The 20848-nt window shown below is 34.7% G+C and overlaps 1 protein-coding gene across 4 annotated transcripts in view; it reads right to left on the reverse strand.

Moving 5' to 3' along the window:
* The window catches only part of Tlk (Tousled-like kinase), a 74017-nt gene that overhangs the window by 22646 nt on the left and 30523 nt on the right, over window positions 1–20848 (reverse strand). The window contains exon 1 of one of the 4 annotated variants that reach the window (XM_070218982.1): window positions 1370–1457. The exons of the other annotated variants lie outside the window; for them this stretch is intronic. Within the exon in view, the coding sequence (XP_070075083.1) occupies window positions 1370–1384 (15 nt within the window). The 5' untranslated portion in view covers window positions 1385–1457. Of the gene's footprint in view, window positions 1–1369; window positions 1458–20848 lie in introns of those variants that run through there. 4 annotated transcript variants of the gene reach the window in all.

Genomic DNA, 20848 nt, shown 5'->3' on the forward strand with positions numbered 1-20848 from the left:
CAGTGTATCAGCTGGAGAAAGCAGTGCAATCATCAGCAGCGGCTGAATAACTAGCGGAGAAAGAGCCAAAAGAGGGGGTGGGGGGAGGAAAAGGAGGAGGGGGTGGTTTCCCAGTGGGAGGCTAGAGAGGTGGAAAAGTGGGTGGGACGAAAGAGGGGGAGGCAGGGGAGAAATGGCCTGCCAAATACACAGAGGCCAAAACCGAAGCCAAAGCAAATATTTCAAACTCGCCTGGAAATATGGAAAGTTTGTGTGCGTGTGAGTTGCGTGCTTTTGCACTGGTGTGCGTCTGTGTGTGTGAGCTTTGAGAGCATCTGCATGTGTGTGTGTGGTGTTCGTGTGCTTTGGGCCAAATGCATTCGGCATTTCTGCACCTGCTGCACTCTAAAATCCACTTTGCGTTCCTTCCCCCAACAAATTCAGACACCCTTTTTTATACACTCGAAAAAAATAAACGCCAATGATAATGCTTATTTATACCATTTTTAATTTTTAGGAACTATCAATGAATTTTAATAATTATTTCTTAATGAAGTTTGGTTCCTAAAAAAAATGTTTAGGCTTTTAACTAACTTTTCGATAAAAAAAACCGCAAAACAAAAAATGAGAGGGGGGCCAATTTTAAGAAAAACTGAATCCTAGTCCTTAATTGTATCTTTTTTTAAGAAGCAATTTTTCAAAAGTTAACATATTTTTTGTCCGGGCATCTGCATTTTTTGTGTTGTACTTGCTTTTCCCCTTGGCTACTTTTTTGGCTGTGTATCAATTTCAAAATGGCGGAGTGAATGTTGCCACGGGTCGAAAGGGGAGGGGGGTGGTGGGGTGGAAAGTAAAACCCCCTACCCCTCTCACTAACACCCACTCAACCCAACATACATGAATGTGTGCGTGTCTCGCGCTATTTGGCGGAAGTCACAAACTTATTGGTTAGCAACGGACCAAAAAGAGGGACGACCAGGGGGAGGGGTAAGGAAAAGCAGAGGGGGAGGGGGTGGTGTGTTGTGGAAAAGCCCGGACAAAATGGCGGACATGGCCTAGAGACGTGTAAACGAAAGCAACAACAACAACCTACACAACTACAACAATAAGGCCCCGAGAAAATTCTGCCAACGATTGACATTTTCCAGTTTGCAAGTTTTCCACGAATGTTGCAACGCTTTTCCGACAGCCAACGAAAATGCGCTGCTGCATATTCCATTTTCCCCAAGGATCAAATAACCAATTATATCATTTGCCAACTATCAATCATTCAATTAAAAATATATACAATAAAATTCTTTAAATTTCACGCTATTTAAATCATTTAAATTGTGGTTTCTACATTACAAAAAAAACGAATTTGGCCTCTTTCATTTTATATAATACTCACGTAGGACAGATACATCGCTTTGCTATATCCATAAAAAGTATTTCAAGACACAAATAATAACAAAATTGTTGTATATCCTTACCTGAAAATAAAGAGAAATACAAGTAATTAGTTTATTTATTTAGGAAAATTGTTTTGAAAGAGAAACTTAGTTTTTAGTTTTTAATAAAAGGAGTTGTAAATTCTCTTATAAGGGCAAAAAAAAAAACACCCACACACACAAGCGTGACTGAAAGGTCTTTGTTAAATTTGAGGGAAAATGTTGCGCAGCAAAATATGCTACAAAACACACATTTATTTCGTCTATTTCCCGGAACTTTCCCCCTTCCCTCAACAAGCGGAAAAACTAACTCAACATGACTCTGATTTCAACACATGGAAAACCAGCAACCATCCACCACCCACCGAAAGCGCCCATTCCTAATTTTTTCCATTCGACACTTGTAATTCACCACAGGCCAAAAAGTAAAGGGCGGGGTTAGCGTGTTAAATTATTTAAAGTTTTCCCCAACAAGATGATGATGGAGCCGCACAGACAGCGGAAAAGCGGGGAAAAGCGAGAGCGTAAAACAAAAGGTACGAGGAAATATGGAAAGAAATATAAAATAAGTGAGTGGAGCAGCACACAAAATAGAAGGAAAATTGGAGGCAAAAACGGGGGGAAAAAGGAAACAGAAAAAAAACGGAAAACAGAAAATAAAGGACGAAGGACGACACACGCAGGCGTGGGTTAGGGATTTTCCAAGTTGGTTTTCCGGGCGACTTTTCACTGCCTTTTTGGACATCGCATCCTTCGTGTCGTCGTTTGTCGGTTTTATGGTCTCGTCTCATCTGCTTTTCCAGCCCATTTTCTCCGCCTCATTGCCACCCACCAGCCCCCACTTTTTCCTCTCCCCTTTCCCCACTTCCTTGCTTCGCCATGCTTTTTGGTGGTTGGTTAACAATTTTTCTTCAGCTGAATATTATATCATCTTACTTTCCGTTGGCCAAGCAAAAAAGCAAACAATATAAATAAGTAAAAGGTACACAGAAAATAAATCAAAAACAAAATATTAAATAAAAATAAAGGAAACTAAAGATAATATATAAATAAAAAAGTATGAAAACAAAGGATTTTATTAATATAAATATTAAGGACCAACAAAAACTTTATGAAGAAAATACCAAAAATACCACCAATAAAAACGTTGAACAAATTTATAATTCAATGTACTTTTGGCCTTGAAGAAGCAGGTCACGCGATTAAAGTAAAAATAAATCGAAAGAAAAACAATAAAAACAAATATTTAATATTTAATATATTACTTTTAAATAATAATTCCCGCAGGCATTAACATGAACTATAGTCCCAGTTAAATAAGCAATTAATGCACAACCGTTGAGTCTTATTTCATGTTTTTCCCCCTACATTCTATGTCAATTATCACCACACGGTTCCTGGCCCACGCGGCGTATGAATTACTTATTAAGTATACGCCTAGTAAGCCCCCGCAGCTAATGTACTTATTAGAAGAAATTCAAATTAAAGATGGGAAATATGGTGAAAAAATATTAAAGGGACAGAAGAATGAGAATTAACTAAATTACAGAAGTTCTGTAGTTTATACAAAAATTAAGACAGTATTTCTCTCTTCCTAATTACATGATTTCCTTTTGTGGGTCACCTTGTTTAATATTTAATTACCATTTGCGTGTGTCAAAAAAATCGAAGTGCAAATGTCAAAAGGACAGTAGTCGCCACTTTCATTTCGCAAAATGTACATTAAAAATGTAACAAAGAAATCAATTAGTTGTAGATCTAAATAGAGTGCACTTATATAGTTATATCACGCGAATCAAACATATTATATTTGACTTGATTTATTTATTCAGCTTATAAGCAAAGTTGCAAAGTGTAAAAACCAAAAGAAATCGCAAAAATCCAGCCCAACCCAAGTGTAATTCCAATTCAAAGGTTAAAACACTAAACTTATCTACAATTTGTTTGCCCAGCAATTATTTCACTTTCGAACTTAACTCGAGTGCAAAGTGAATTTTGAACTTTAAGCCAGGAGTGGAATTTGGAAGTCGATTTGGGAATTACACTTTGACTTTGTGCATTATTTATTTACCCCTCTCTTTGGGCAATCACAAATAATACAAAAAACCTGAATAAATCGATGTGGAGCCATGTTCTTCGTCGCTATATATAGATATCTTTTTTCTATATATAGCAACCATATAGAACAGTTGTTGCTAGGGCCTAAAGTTGTTCTGTTGCTCTGTAAAATGGGCGAATGCCAATAAAAAATATCAAACGAACAGGGACAGGTATATGCGGAGCAAGAGATGCAGAGACAGGGAGAGAGGGAGGGAGAGAGAGGTAAAAACTGAAAAACTTGAGTAGTTTCGCAACTTTGTCATCGCAATTCACTTCACTTTAAATGGAATGGAATTTTTAAAACTAAGTAAGCAAGTTGAAAAGGAGCAAAAAAAAAGAAATAAAAGAAACGGGAGGCAACAAATGTCCAAGTTTTAAGTATTTAAGGTTTTTATGTCCTCTACACAGATAATAAAAAAACTTTAAAAATGTGAAGTGCTTATTTAGTATCTTCACTGTTATCTAGTATTTTTTTAGTATTTTACAAAATATTTATTTTTTTAATAAAGAAACCTTTAAAAAAATCCTCAATTAGTGGTAACAAAAAGCCACCTGATATCAATTTACGAATTGTGCTGGGAATGGGCGTGGAGATTTTAACAAGAAATCGATGAAAACAAATTACATTTCGTTTTTATCAGTATTTTTTTTTGTTCGTTTTGGTGTAAAATGCAATTTGTACTTTGTTTTTGATATTTTTGTTTTTTGTTGTGGGGTGCAAGAGTTTTATTCGATTTGTTTCGGTTTTCGGATTTCGGTTGTTTTTATACCCTTGCAGAGGGTATTATGATTTCAGTCAGAAGTTTGCAACGCAGTGAAGGAGACGTTTCCGACCCCATAAAGTATATATATTCTTGATCAGCATCACAAGACGAGTCGATCTAGCCATGTCCGTCTGTCCGTCTGTCCGTCTGTCCGTCCGTCTGTCCGTCTGTCCGTCTGTCCGTCTGTCCGTCTGTCTGTTTCTACGCAAACTAGTCTCTCAGTTTTTGAGCTATCAGGACGAAACTTTCCCAAAAGTCTTCTTTCTATTGCAGGTAGTATATATGTCGGAGCCGACCGGATCGGACAACTATATCTTATAGCTCCCAAAGGAACAATCGGAAAAAAAAAACTTTAAAAAATTCTAGCTTCGGTGTTTTTTGAAATATTACCTTCTACTTTTGGGGATGCTATTTTTTAAATATATCTGAATTTCGAATTAATTATTTAAAAAATCGGACTACTATATCATATAGCTGCCATAGGAACGATCGGGAAATTAATGGAAAAGTAATAGGAAATAAATTCTAGCTTCTTTGGATTTTATTGTATTATCTTCTACTCTAGGATATGACACTTTTTAAATATTTCCGAATTTCAATTTTAATTTAATCAAAATCGGACGACTATATCATATAGCTGCCATAGGAACGATCGGAAAATTAATGGAAAAGTAATAGGAAATAAATTCTAGCTTCTTTGGTTTTTATTGTATTATCTTCTACTCTAGGATATGACTCTTTTTAAATATTTTCGAATTTCAATTTTAATTTGATCAAAATCGGACGACTATATCATATAGCTGCCATAGGAACGATCGGAAAATTAATGAGAAATATTAGAAAATTGAACATTTTTGCGATTTGTTAATTAATAGGAATGATCTGCAAGGGTATATAAGCTTCGGCTGGCCGAAGCTAGCTTCCTTTCTTGTTGTGTTTTGTTGTTGGTCATTGATTGCAATGGCAGCAGCTACAAAAACAACAACAACAACGATCTCTTTAGAGAGGCAATTGCAATAATGTACACAAGTGTGTCTGTATGTAAATTGCTTTGTTTATGGGCCAAGCGAACAAAGCAAAAACGAACAAATCGGCAACAGAGAAGTATATAAATATATATGTATGTATAGTGTATATGTTTATATTGTTGTATGTAGATGCCTCCGATTGCATAAATACGAATTTCAATTGAAAGTCGTTCAAGTGCAAAATAAGCGAAAAGAAACTACAAAATAAAAAGCAATTTTAATAATGATAAAGAAGAGAAAATGGAATTGAAGAATCCAAAATGATTTATTTATTTCAAAAATATTCCAAAACTATTAAAAATATTCCAAAACTATTTACAAATATTCCAAATATTAAAAAAATATTACTGAAATCTGAATCTACCTTGAGTTTCACGCAACCTACCTCTTTTGAGAATTCAATTTGATCAAAGTCTTCGTTAATGTGGCGTAAAAGTGAGATGCAAAGATCAGCGATATATAAGTGTACAAGTAGTCACAATGCCTATGCCTGTATATAGTCATGATTTCTCTGTTTGCTCACTTTTGATGGCGTGCAAACTGCAGCGAAATGTAAACAAAAATGCGAAATGAAAATGGCAACGGCAACAGAGCAAGCAGCAAAGAATAAATGCAATTTTGTAAGATGAAAATGTTGGCGAAAATCTTTAGTGATCGGTTTTGCAGAGGAAATCTTCTAAAATTTGTTCTCAGTAACATTCGAATTTAAGGGGAATTTTTATCAGCGGAATTTCCCAATAACCTCTCTCCATAATAATATTCAATATAAAAGACCCTTATCAGTTTAGATTTTCCCTCGCCATCATTGCAGTTTGAGTGTGATTTTTTCTTTCTCTCTGCACATGTGTTTTAGATCTTTTTTTGTTTTTAATGGAAACTTCGATTCATTGAACTGCACTTACATGGGTGTATAAATATATATACATATATATATATATGTATGTATACTTATATAGAGGGGGGAATTCAGGGGGACGCGTTGGGAGTAGGGGGAAAAACCAGTTTTCCGTCTCAGTTTTCCGTCTCTCGGCTTCAGTTGAGTTCCAATTGCAATCGCAATCGCAATTCCACAATTGTCAACTGCCTTTCTCGACGATTTCTTTGGATTTGAATGCAACCGATATAGACACACAAATGCCTACATACATATATACATATATTTGTATGTATATATTAGGCGAACAGATAAACACATCTGAAAGATACACAGACAATGGGAACCAGATTTACACTGCTTAAAAAATATATTTTCCCCCCGTGCTAAAAATTATTTCAATAGTTCAGTTGCCTTGGTTATTTGCATTTCTCATTATTTCATTATCTTTGAATCGTTCAATTACAAAAATAAAAGCATTTATATTGACGTGAAACAATTACAAAAGTCAACAAATTAAAATAAATAAACCCATAGGTAAATATATACAAATCAACAGTGATAAGGAAAAAATCAACAAAAAGGGGGAGAAAGAAACGGAAAATGGAAGGTAGTGATAGTGATCGTGGCGAAAGCAGATTGTGTGGCAATGAATGAATGTGAATTCTAATGCCACGTTTCAAATCGTTTGATTAACATCTGCATTGTCTTTCCCATGTGATTGAAGAATTAGTCTAATAATTATTTTATTTCATTTTGAAACTATAAACATTTTGTTGAATCGATTGTTGGAACTAACAGTAACCCATTCATATGCCTAAGCAATTTATTCTGCACTCTTATATATTTTTATAGTTCATTATTTTTGATTAATTTTTTTTTAAATCAGTTTTTAAGAGAAAATGAAGTCGCATATTTCTTAGTATACTGGCATATTAAATTATTTTAAATTATAATCTTTCTAACTCCCAAAAACTAGCTTAAAAAATTCGGATATTGAAATATATTATTTATATTAAAAATAATTTAAGTAACTTTCCTATTTCACTTTATTTTGACTATTTTTAAAAGTTTTCCCCGTTTTTTTAAGCTCTTATAATATTAATTTTATAAATTAGGAACTTGTAAGCCCGAAACTCTTATACGCGCTACCGTTCCAATTTGCACCCGCTCTCTTTCTCTCTCTCTCTCTCGCAAGTCTAATTGGAAATTGTGACTAGTTGGGAATTGTTCGCTGGCCGCCTTCTCAATGATAATCCAATTAAATAACAACAGTTATAGATTTACGACAGTGTGTGTGTGTGGTGTGGGGGAGGGGGGGTATATAGACGCTATCTCCCTCGCACCTGCAGGCCGTCAGATACATTCGATGCATCTGTAAATGTATCTGTATCTTTGGGGCAGGGAATCTGTATCTGTAGCTGTAGCCTGTATCTATTTGCAGTCCAAGTGCATTTATAAATCAAATAATCTCTGTGCTGACGTCCGTTTCTGCTTCCAACTTCGATTTCTTCTTCGCCTTTCACGTATTTCATCGCCGTCCCTTCCCCGCAATGACGTCAACGAGATGCGTTGGCTTTTCATTTGTGGGTTGTATAAACCCAAATACAAGAAGTAGCGACCAGAAGCAAACAACAATTCATAATAGATGCACAAGTAGTGGGAGAACCAAGGCGAAAAAGTTGACAAATTAATAAAGGTTGACCAAAATTACCACTCCAAAATTTTCAAACTATTCGTGGCAATCTTTAACGTTTGACCCATTTAAAAACTGAATTGTAATATTTTTAACAAGTAACACACAAAATTCGTTTTTTATAAATTACTTACTTATATATTAATCAAATAGTTTTGCTCGAAAATATACGAAAACTTACCTAAAAAGATAAGAAAATAGAAAACAATTAGTTAGTAATTAATATAAATTATCAAAATTAAATTATCTAAAGTTTCCATGTGATATGAAGGTTTTAATTTATTATCTTATAATAAACCCATTATTTTACCTTAAGATTTGTTTGAGATTTAATAAGATTTGACCGATTTGTCGGGTGGGCTGAAATACTCTCTGTATTGAAAGCTCTTTTAATTTCTTTGTTATTATGCTGAACAGTTTTTGAACAGCAGCTGGTCTTCATTTCTCACTGTAAATGTATATGTATGTATGTGTGTAAAAAGGTGTATGTATTTGCGAGTATTTGGGAGTGAGCTTGCAAAAAGACTAAGAAATGGGATGGAGAACAATATAAAAAAAGCAGGCCCACCGCAATATTGCGAATTATTGGAATAATTGTTAATATTTTTTAAATAGTAAAATAAATAATTTGTTAATTTTTCTTTTGTGAGTAAACTTTTTATTTCCCTCTAAACATTTTTCTCTGCGCATTTTACAGACGAAGCAGGACAAAACAAAGGGCCCGAGTAGTAGAGTTTCAGTCGCATAATTTTTTGGATCTGAAGAAATTAAATGTGTGGTCCCAGTGGTCACAAAAACAAAGTGCCACAGATGCGCCCAAATTACTAGTTATTACTTCAGAGATGTCTAAATACTAAAATATAGAAGACACCAATTTTTTTCCAATATTTATAAAAAAAAGAAATTTTAAGAAAGTCAATGTAAATTTTAAACTCTACAATTAAGATAATAAGCTTTTCAGTTTTCTTTTATAATTTTGTTGTTGACCACTGGTGTCGTGAATCATGTAAATCCGAGGGTCTGTCTTTTATGGGTTCCATTCTCCGCCGTTTCTTTGGGAAAAAAACTTACACAAAAGTTCAGCAAAGCAAATTACGTAGTTGATTTCCCTGCGTTCGACAGCAAATTTTAATAATAACAATACAACTACGCATAAAGTGAGCAAACAGAAAACTGACGCAATACACAAAGTCCACAAAAGACAACGGTACACTGAGAGAAATACGAAACTTTTATGAGAAAATAATATTTATCTAACATATACATTTAGAAGTTCCTTAACCCATAAGAAAAATCCATCCACTTCTTATTCACATTTTCTATTTGATATTGAACTATTTTTTTCACATCTTACATTTTTTTCTCTCAGTGCAATTGAACAAATACACCCCAGGTCAGAAAGATGCTGGAGTTTTAGAAGATGGGGCATAAATGGAACAGTTGCCGCATCGTATCAGTCGGAGATTTTCTTTCTACCACCTTTTCGTCGTGACGCATTAAGTAACTGAATAAAGTGGAGGAGGAGGTAACTGTGGGTAAAACGGAGGGGGGATAAATGTCGCTTGAACAGGTACAGGAAAAATACAAGAACTAATACTTTCAGACAAGAAAATGAATTTGGTTGGTTCAACCATTTATAAAATAATAAAATAGTTTTTAGTAGTTACAACTAACATTTTTTATTTATTTTATTTTTTTCATCCAATCTCACTTGAACCCGAACCCAATTGTCGTATTCACCGCATATCCTTTAACCCTGCAAAAGGGTTCTTTCCTTTCTTCTTGCAGAGGGAGGATTAAATAAAAGAGTGGCCCCTGTGTAGGTTCCGTTCCCCCGAATGCCAGGCATATAAATATGGTCTATGTATTCCGCATTGTCTCGCCACTTTGTATATAAGCATATTTATGTATGTACCCATATTTGTATCTCAACTCGACAATTGGCCGTTAGTTGTGGGCTGGAACAGAGCAAAAAAAAAAACAAAAACAGATTCTCCATATACACACAAAACAAAATAATATCATTTTGTGTGTACGTGCACCTCAGACGAGGTCAAATTCACACGGAATGTTTGTCGAACTAGGGAGGAAAAATGAAATGAGTGCCTAAATTGCTTATAGTGGGAGTTTGCACCCAATAAATTTTGGACGATATAGGGGATTATATATTTAACCATTATTAACTAAACCCAGTATATTTTTGGTATTAGTTTGTGTTATTGAAAAATTAAAGAAGGGAAGGCAAAGTTTTATTAAGGGAAGAGGTTAGGTATACTCGAGAATAGTTATAATAAAAAATGAAAATATACAGCATTTTTTTGTAATTTCTAAAATGTTATAATCGTGTCGCAACATGTTCCAGCCTTTTCCTTGCCCTGTCGACATTACCTCAATGTCATTTCTATCAATGGACTAGAAGTTTCTGAAAACGACGACTATTTGGATATGGGGTTGGGAATTGGCAAAAGGGATGGGGGAAAAACCACGTGGACTTGTGGAAGGAAATCAACAACGCAGAAGAAATTGATTAAAATGCGCAGTATTGTGTTATTATTTAGTTTATTTTTTTTTTGATTGGAAAGTTGAACTGGAAATAAGAACCCTGTCTCGTTTAAGGCGTAATTAACATGTTCCAGGGCGAAAGGAAAGAAAAGAGATGACAGGACGGCGACAGAAAGAGATATTGGATGTGTAGAGAAAATGTAATATATTTTGCCCTTTTTCGGGGTTGCAAATTTCACACGATTCTTTTCAGAGTTCTAAGGGCTCAAACAAAAGCGGAATCGTTCATTAAATTATCTTCAATGCACACACACAGACCGCAACGAAAAAAAACACCGATACAGATGAAGATGAGAAACACAGATACGTTTTGTATCTAGATACTGACGTAGAATTTCCGTTTGGGCTCTTTTTAAATTTCCATAATGCTCCATGACGTTTCTCTGAATTTCCCCAGTTCTCTTGGCAGGCAGGTGATAAGCATTCTCCACTTTTCCATACAACAAAAAGACTTATTTGGAAATTTCTCAGATTTAAATTTAATAAACTCGCATTGGATATTTGTATTGCTTGAGTAAGCAAGAACACAAAAATCCAAAAAGTATTTTTTGCTTTACAGGAAAATGCAGAATTTCCATCAAACCAAAAATATGATAAAATAAATCAAATTTTTACACCATCAGTATCAATTTCAATTTACCTAAAATCTTGGTATGCCAACAGACCACAAGATTTATGCTAACAAAAAAAGATAACCAATCTCTGCACCGAAAATACAAACCATTTTGAGTGGATGTGCAATCTTTCAGCAAAACAAATAGTGTAAAATAAAAACGCAACGAAAAAAATGTATTGCGAAAGCTTACTGAATATACACACACCGAATAAAACTGAACTGAATCATATCGAAAAACATCGGCAAGCAGTTCAGAGAGGTAGTATATATATATAAGGGGTTCGGCTTCTATTCCCCCTAACCATTTCACACATTATATGGAGAGTGAAAAAAATAAATGCAACCAAAATGACGCATTAGTTTGGCTAAATGAACAACAATAAAAGCGATATGGATCGAAACCTATACAATGGCGTATAGAATAATAGTAATAGATTTAAACAAATGTTTTGTTTATTTTTTAATTTTCCCCAGGGATACAATTATTAATTTACGAATGAAAATAAAACCTAGAAGAAAATAGAAGTTATAAGCTTTTTAAAAAATATCGCAAGCCTTATTATTTCGACCGAATGTGTTTATGAAAGCCCCCGAATACGACGTATAATATACTCTAAGAGGCCACAGAGGCGATGTATTGACATTGACATTGAAATGCATTTTTCTGTGTGAATTTATTTGTGCTACCTCCACAATTTTGCACTATATAAATAGCCATAAGGGTTATACAAATGGCCAGAGAGATAGATATACACATATATCGAAATTGTAATTACATGCGAGGGGTAGATGATAAACGAGTCCTTTGGCGATTTGCCTGATCGAACATGAGGAAAACTATATTACCGATGGGGTTGGTTTTTCGGTGACTCATTTCACGGTCTCACCTTATGATTATTATAACCTTATGCGATTGCCATCCAGTGTGTTTCATCATTATGATGATGAACTCAGTCAAATGATATTTCCTCATTTCCAACACAAGTTGAACTTTAGATTAGCCAGATTAGTGAGTAATGGCGAAAGATCAACAAAAGTATGTGATATAGGTATATATCGTACATAGTTGGGTGGAGATAAGATCAGATAAGGAAATTGTGGCTAAAATTATTTATCGTGTTGGAAAAATGTAAAAGAGAGCCTATGACAATGATTGTAGTCCTTAGAAACTATTACTTTTATTCTTTTTTCCATCTATTGTATTAATATTATCTTTCGAGAATTATCTATCTATTAATATAAATATTTTAGATATATTTATAGGTTATTTTCTTTATAACTTAAACTTAAACAATTCGTAACCATTTGTTGATGAAACTTGAGAAACTTACATAAAAATCTTTATAAAATAAATAATAAACATCGTCCTCGAGATTGTTGTTGTTATTCAGTATTTGTTGTTGTAACTGCTGGTTGCTGCTGTTGTTGTTGTTATTATTATTATTGTTGTAACTATATTGATAACTGTTGTGACAACTATTACTGCTATTATTGTTGTTATTTATTTGATTGTTACACACTAGCAAATGTTGTTGTTGTTGCTGCTGCTGTTGTTGCTGTGGCAATAATAAAAGTTGTTGTTGTTGCTGCTGCTGTTGCACTTGCAATATATGCTGTTGTTGATGTTGCTGCTGTTGTTGTGGTTGTTGTTGTTGGTGGTGGTGAAGATGGTGATGATGGAAATGTTGTTGATAGCTGGGCGCCTGCAATTGCCAATTTTGCATTGCACACACATGTAGATAAAACCGCTACACATAAATATATCTATATTTGCAACTTTTGTGTATTATATCTTTTTTTTTTAATTTTTAGGTAACTGCCTGCGAGAAAAATGCACAAGAAAAAAAAATTAGCGCACACAATAAAGGTTATTATTATTTTTATTTTATTTAGATGTTTTCTTATTTTTTTGGTTAGTTAATATTAATTTATTTTTGCACTCACTTTTACATTTTATTATTTATAACATTGTATAATCTTTTCATTCTTTAATTAGTTAGAGCTTATTTCATTTTTGTACATATTCATTTATTCTTGCCTCTCATTTATTTTTGTTGCCTCTTCTTACTTAATATTTTATTGACTTCATTTTGTCTTTATTTGCTTATTTCGATTTTCGCTTCTTATTGTTTCTGGTTTTATTTATTTTTTTTTTGCTTATTTAAACTTGAAATGAGCTCAAGGTAAAAAATTTGTATCAACGACCGCAGTGACGTTAACGTTAACGTCGACGGCGACAGCGACGCCGGCAGAAAGACACTTGAAAAAAAAATTGAACAGCTGTTAAAAACTGTTATGCCATATAACAGTTTTGGTTGTTTTGCTCTCAACCGAAATAAGAAGAAGAAACATTGAAAGAACTGATAAGAATCTTGCTATTTTTAAGCTGGGAATTTGTTGGTTTTTTTCTCCTTACTAAGTTAATTAATTTGTGTTTTTTGTTTTGTATATATACATATATATTTTGTAATCTTTTGTCAATGTTGTTGTATATTTATATTTAGCTCGCGCCGCGTGTTTTGTTGTTGTTTTGTTTATTTTGCTTTTTCGACTGAGGAAAAAAAGTAAAACGAAACGAAACGATGACGCTCTCTGTCGACGCCGGCAGAATGCACTCACACAGACACACATACACTGATGAAATGAAACGAGGAGAATACGCAAAAAAGGCATTGAAAGTAAAACAACAAAAATTGTTCGTAGGGCGCAAGCAAATAAAAAAAAAACAACAACAAGAAAGAAACCCTGAGTACATAAGCCTGTATCTGTGTGAGTCCACACACAGATACGCACGCACACACGCAAGTGCAAAAACCGTAGCGAAGGCAATAACAAAAATGTTCTAGCATAACTGTTCTGGTTACCTACCCCCCTACCCCCCTACCAACCTACCCACTACCACCTACCACCCCCTCCCCCTAACCCACTCCTTTACTCTCCACCTTCTCTCCTCTTTTTCTTCGACTTCTCTCATTCTTCTCCTTCCCATTGTTGTTGTTAGGCGGAAATATTGTGTATGCCAAAAAGCAATTGCAATATTTGGACATGGGCGAAAAAGGGGCTGCAAAAGGGGGGGCTAGAAAGGGGGGTCGTGGAAAATGGAGGGGCAAAAGCAAAGGGGGTGCAACTAGGGAGGTTAGGAAAAAATAGTCGCGATAGAGGCCTCTGCAACAATTGCATTCTCTGCATTTTTAAATAATTTTTGTTATATATGTAAGTATGCATTTGTATAGAAATCAATATGACAACTTACAATTCAATTACAAAATATATATAGATTGTTAAAAATATATAAATATATATATTAAATATATAAAAACACTTTCTTTTAAAATATTCTCGAATTTTTTCTAAAATATTTTAATGTATTCTCTTTAAAAAAAATGGGGATAAAGCTCAGGAAAAATTTGTTGGTATTCCTTAAAATATAACTAAAAATCCCTACCAAATATAAACCTTATTTTTGGAATTGCTGGGAATTCATAAACATTCTGTATGTCATGATAGTTTGTTCCAATTACTAATGAAGCGATGATGTTATGTCATAAACGGTGAATGTGTATAAAGGTATGTGGCATTATCGAATTATAATTAATGCCCTCGAAGTGAGTCAACTTTTAGTGATAAATTCCTCATTCTTCTCGACTCTTCTTCCGTTGTCTCATACACATATTTTTCAGATCTTCTCATCGGTTCTTTCTGAGTCAGCAAATGTCGCCATCGAAATGAATCAAGAATCTTAAAAAATCGAAAATGTTTTCGTTTTTCTTTTGAAAATATTGTGGAATGTGCCAAGGTTTGTCCTTGGAAAGTTCTGTCGTAATTATTCATGGCTTTGGGCTTGCTTTAAAAACAGTTTATCCCAAAGGAATTGAGTAAAGAACAAAAATTGTGTCAGTATGGTCACACTAAAAATGTGTTTTCCAAGAGTTTTTAGCTCACAACAAAATGTAAGCTTAATTAAACAACAAATTAGCAACCCCTGAAAGTTTTCCCTTTTGCTGCCTTTCCTCATTTTATTTTTATAAATTAAACGGGCAAACAGAGAAAAAAAATAACAATATAAATGTCAAATGGAATTGGGGAAAACGGGGAGCATGTGCAAATGAGTGCATGAATAAATGATGCATAATGGAATGGGGGGAAATTGAGTGGGAAGCAAAGTGCCGAAGAAGAAAATTTTTTTTCTGCTATAATAATATGAGAAACGGAAAAAATATACGTATATATATATATAAATGTATATAGATATGTGTGTACTTTGTGCTGTGTGTCTGAAAATGAAATGGTAAACTGTAGGCATCTGAGTGGCGACTCAAGCCGACTTCAAGACTTGGTCTCTCGGTTATATCGGTCTGTATATAAGTATGTACCGTATGTCTGTATATATAAACTCTTGTCGGCATGTCTGTCTGTATTCCCCGTATCTGTTTGGCCGCAACAACAGCAACAACAATCGACTTGTGTACATAATGTGTATCTGTATCTAAACAAGCGACAAGAAAAAAAAAGAAAAAAAAGGAGGAGGCGAAGAGCTTCAACCATTGAACCGGTTGAAGTCATATTTGCCACTGTACAAGTCGGGGCCTAAGAAGAAGAAGAACAGCCCAGCTAGCAACACCACTAAAAAAACAAAAAACAGAAAACACCAGAAACACCAACAACTTCAGAGCGATAAGCCTCGAAATCGTTGACAGCCAAAAGTCTACTCATAAATGCGGTGCATATGTACTTACTTTTCTATACATTATATTAATCCAAATCCCTTTTTATAACCACAGGAAAAACCATGGTATAAGCTTTCTAAACCTTAAAACAATCGAATTTGGTAAAACCTCAGAAGACCTTTTTAAGGTTATTCTAAAAATTAACCATTAATTTCTAAATTGTTTCTAAAATTACTAGGATTTAGTTCAAAAAGCTTTTATATGATCTTAACTTCATCTTATGTAGAAAATTACAAAAATTGATTTACTTATTTTATTGAAAATAAAGAAAACATACAAGACTAACTTTCGACTTGAATCAGGAAGCTAAACTGCAAACACTTTCCTTTCTATCTATTAGATAATCGTCTTCAACCATTTTCATATCCCATCTCTGACAACTGGCATTTAGTTCTTGAACAACAACTAAATTGTTAATTAAATAAAGCGACAACACAGTTGTTCTTTGCTTTGACTTTAACACAAAAAAAAAACTGAAAAATTATGTATACACCAGCGAATCGGTGGTTTATGCCTGACATATGTGATATGTATAGTACATGGGTGCGTACGGATATATTGACGCATAAATATATAATGTACACCCCAAATACATGTACATACATATATCTCTATGGGCTTGTGTAGATGTACTCTGAGGCAGCGACAAATTTCGGTTGTTTGGGTTTTATTATTATTTTTTTTTTGTGTCCATCGGTCGCTCGATTAAACCACTCACCCCCCGAAAAACCACACACCATTCTGATAATTTCTCGCTCATTTTGCGCCGAGTTTCGGACTCGACTCGACTTCGAATTCGGTCTCGGGGATTTCAATTCGAGTTCGAGTCTCGCCACGAAGGCAGCCAAAAAAAAAGCCAGAAATAATAATATAATGGAAAAAATATAAAGAGAGACAAAGTCTGCGACAGAGGCAAAAGACCAAGCATTGAATTTAGTTCAAGCACCAACGAATCACACCACCCCTTCTCGTCCCCTTTCTCATCTTTTTGGAAGCCCCTTTTTGCCCCGCCCCCATTTGTGTGTATCCGGAGTTTTGTGTATTAATTCTAATAAGAAGGAAAAAGCATCTGCAGCAGCAGCTTCGAATGAATGCTTTCAGCACAAGGGGTACAGTGGACACTCGACAAGTGATGGTGATCTTAAGAGTTTGAAAAAATCTAGCTCAACATTTAAATTGGGAAATATAAAGCTTAAAAGTTCAAACTCGACTTAAAATCCATTACGATTTCTGCTAGTTTTTGATACTTCTCATAAATATTTATCAATGTTTTAAAACAAATTGAAATAATTTACTTGTTAGTTAACAATGAGTACAAGTTAAGAAATAAAGTTTAAATAAATACAAATTTCTTAATTATTTTTTTTTTGTTAATTTTTATTAGCCAGTGCCCACTGTACAATTGACAGGCCAACTGTGTGTTTGCGGCCTAGCTGACTGTTTGCCTCTTTTTTTTCTCTTGAAGTTGAGTCGTTGCTTTGGTGGCTATCTCGTTGGGTTTTAGCCGTCTTTTTTTCTTATTTATCTTGTTGTTGGCAGACGGTTGACAACAATGCCAATGCACCACCGCCAACAAGTACAGCAATAACAGCAATAACAACAACAACAACAACAAGAGCAACAAGAAGTTGGCCCGAGAGCAAGAGCTACTTGGCCATGTTAATTGCGGGGCAATATCAATTTCTGTGTGTGTATCCATCAGATTCGCGATTCGCGAGATACTTTTTGCGAGTCGAGATCGCCGAACCGTTATCTTTGGCGCCGAGCAACAGCAACAATAAAAATCGGAGAAAAATACGTGATTTGTTCGAGACATGCTTGCCAGATACAAAGATACATAAATACACGCGAGATACAGATACAATTTACATATAAACAATTTTTTTTTCGCAAAAAAAATAGCACAAAGTATACACAAAGCGCACAAGATGATGAAAACGTGGAGGAGGAGGGGTGGGCGATGAAGAAGAAAAATAAAGAAGAGAGGCAGAAAAAAAAGCAAGCAAAGCTTTGAAAAAAAAAAACAAACATTTTTGCTGCCCATTTTTATCGTGAATTTTGCCACTTCTTGGGGATTTTCCTTTCCTAGGCGGGGAAAAAAGGGTTTCCTATTCCTTTTCAATGTACAAATTTATTTCATTTTAATTTCCCCTGTTTTATTTTCCGACCGCCGCAGGGAAAGTGGAAAGCAAATTTTCGTCCTTTGTTGACAGGAAAAACACACAGATTTTCCCTTTTTGCCAACAGCAAACTGTTGTATTCAAATTCGTGAAATATGTTTGAAGATTTTTTGATTAATTCTATTATTATTCCTGTGTGATTGCAGAAATTTTACTTTTAAATTTTTCTTTTCCAAAAAAATGTTTTGTTCGTTTTTATTTCGTATTTAACAAATGCATTGATAAAGTTATTTTTCCTATAAACCTAATTTAACCAAAATATCCATATCTCTGTTCCTTTTATTAAAGGACATTTAAAAATGCCTTCAATATCATTTACAAAAAAAATAGGAAACCTTCAAGGAAATGTGGCCCACATTTCTGATATTTCTACGCTTTTCCCGTCTTTTAGCCATACTATTCAGCCATAATAATATATGGCCCTATATTTATCGCCTATTCCATTTATTTTTCGCTTTGTTTTGCTTTAGTTTTCTTTTCTTGGTATATTTCGATTTGAACTTTTTCGAATATTTCTTTTTGGCTCGCAATGGCAGTATTCACAAAACAACACACATTAACAAAAAAAAATGTAGGCGGTCTCGATGTTTACACTTGTTTGTCTTGCCTTTTTTGTTTTTTATTTTAATTTTTTTTCAATTGTTTAAACAAAATGCACACTGAAAAAAAATAGGCACGTGTTTTTGGGACTTTTGTATGCGGTTTTTGATGTTTTTGTTTGTTTATTTTATATTTATTGCTCTTATTTTGTTTTACCTTCGCTTTTATGTTTATTTTTGGTTATTACTTTTATTTGTTACGGTTTTTTTGCATTGCTTTTGCGATTTTCTGATGGTATATTAATGATATTTGTTGTTGTTTTTTCGTTACCGTTTTGATTTTGATGGCGTTTGAATTGCGACTGAAACCGAAACTGAATTGATGCTGCTCGCCTCTCCCTCTCTCGCTCGCTCTCTGTCTGTGTCTCTGTCTCTCTCTCTCCCTCTCCTCCTCAGCCGACGTCGACTGCGACGCCGGCGTTTGCTTTGCATGCAGCTGAAGGGAGGAGCGAGCGAGAGGGGTGGAGGTGGAGAGGGAGGTGGGCGGTGGGCAGTGAGAGGGGGTGGTCATTGGGTAGGTTCCCATTTTGCCTAGCAGCATATTCAATTTAAACGCACTCTCACACACACCAGCAATCCAACACACACACTAGCGCACAAGTGCAGCGACGTCAACTTAGCTAAAAACTTCGAAATGCGTAAGCTACGTCGACTGCGCTGCCACGCTGACGTCGTGGCCCATTCGCGCACACACATTTTTTTTCGCAATTTTTTTTTGTGTAGGTCCAGGCCAAACAGTTGCGGCCATTAAAATACGACCAAACACAAAATGTTCTAAAATACAAGTTTCTTGACAAAAATTACTATTTAAAACATATTTTACTTTTTAAGACATTTAGGTTTAGAGAATAAATCTTGTCTTGAAGTATATCAACCTGTTGTATTACGCACATTCCATTAAGTCTGTAGTGAACTTTTAGGATTTTTTGTACCTCTTACATAAATAAAAGAAAAAAGGTGATTTAGTAAGGGATCGTCGAATCTCACAATTGGAAAAGTTACATTCAAAAATTGAATCGTTCGTCACCTTACCCTACACTTCCCTACATATATTTTAGAAATTGATATTTTATTATATTAATATTCTTATAATGGTATTATGTAATTGCTATAATTTCAAATTTTTATATTTTCTAATCATCAAATGGATCATATTTTTGTTTACTTTATTTCTACAATTCGTACATCTTTAGACTTTCCTAGCATTTATTAACTGGCATTCTATTTCCTTGGCCTCCGGTGTGCCAGCAGCCTGCCTGCCTGCCATCCTGCACACGTTAACCCTCCAAACACGAGGCTTAACTCACTCATTTCGCATCGTTTTCAGTCAGTTTTCGTCGCCAGGTTCGCGGCCTCATCGTGGTTACTTCACCACCAGGAGGCTCTCCGCCTCCTCACCCGCTCTTAGCACCCCTTTTGGCATCCGTCTTGGCCATATACCCAGATCTCCATCTACATCCACATCCACATCCACTTCCACAACCACCTCATCCATCCATTTGACTCGCTCTTCAGCGAAGAAGCAGAACAAGGTGGCAACAATTGCGTTGCAGCCCAAGGACTGCATAGATACATTCATTCACTTACTCACTCGGCATTCAGACAAAGTCGAAATATCGAAGAGCTGATTACCCTTATAAAGGCTAAAACTCTTGTTTATAAATGGCAAATTACCCTCGGCATGTGTAACAGGTGTTACTCTGCAAAACTAGGTATATTATATTTATTATTTAAAAGATTAAAAATAAATCCAAGGATTCACTTTAAATAAATTTCATCTTTCAAAAGTAATAATAATGATAATAATAATTTTAGCCTTATCACATCTAAAGCCTTGGAAAATACAAAAAATATCCTGAAGCCTTTTAATTTTGATCTTGAAAACTAATATATCTGATTTATGATAATTTATAGGACTTGCCTTAAACATAAGGTAAAGTTGAAGGTCTTCTAATAATACTATACAAGATTTTCTAACTATATATTTACTAATTTAGTTAAATTAATTGTTACATTTCAGTTTTGTGAGTATTATTATTTAGCAAAAATGAAACTGAATTGGAATCAGTAGTAAACCCATGTTCCCCCAAGAGGTAGGGTATGAAATTGGTCTCACAATTAGGAGTTATTAGGTTACCCCAGAGTTTGGAGAGTATGGACCACGGACCACCCGAGATTTCATCATGCCATTCCGTCACTTTCGAGGGTAATCGAAGAAGCAGGCCCACTGTGCTTGTTATAGTTGTTGGTGTTGCTGTTGTTGCTGTTGTTGCTGCTGCTGCTGCTGCTATTT

Source organism: Drosophila takahashii, chromosome X (assembly GCF_030179915.1).
Source record: "Drosophila takahashii strain IR98-3 E-12201 chromosome X, DtakHiC1v2, whole genome shotgun sequence".
Classification (NCBI taxonomy): Eukaryota; Metazoa; Arthropoda; class Insecta; order Diptera; family Drosophilidae; genus Drosophila; species Drosophila takahashii.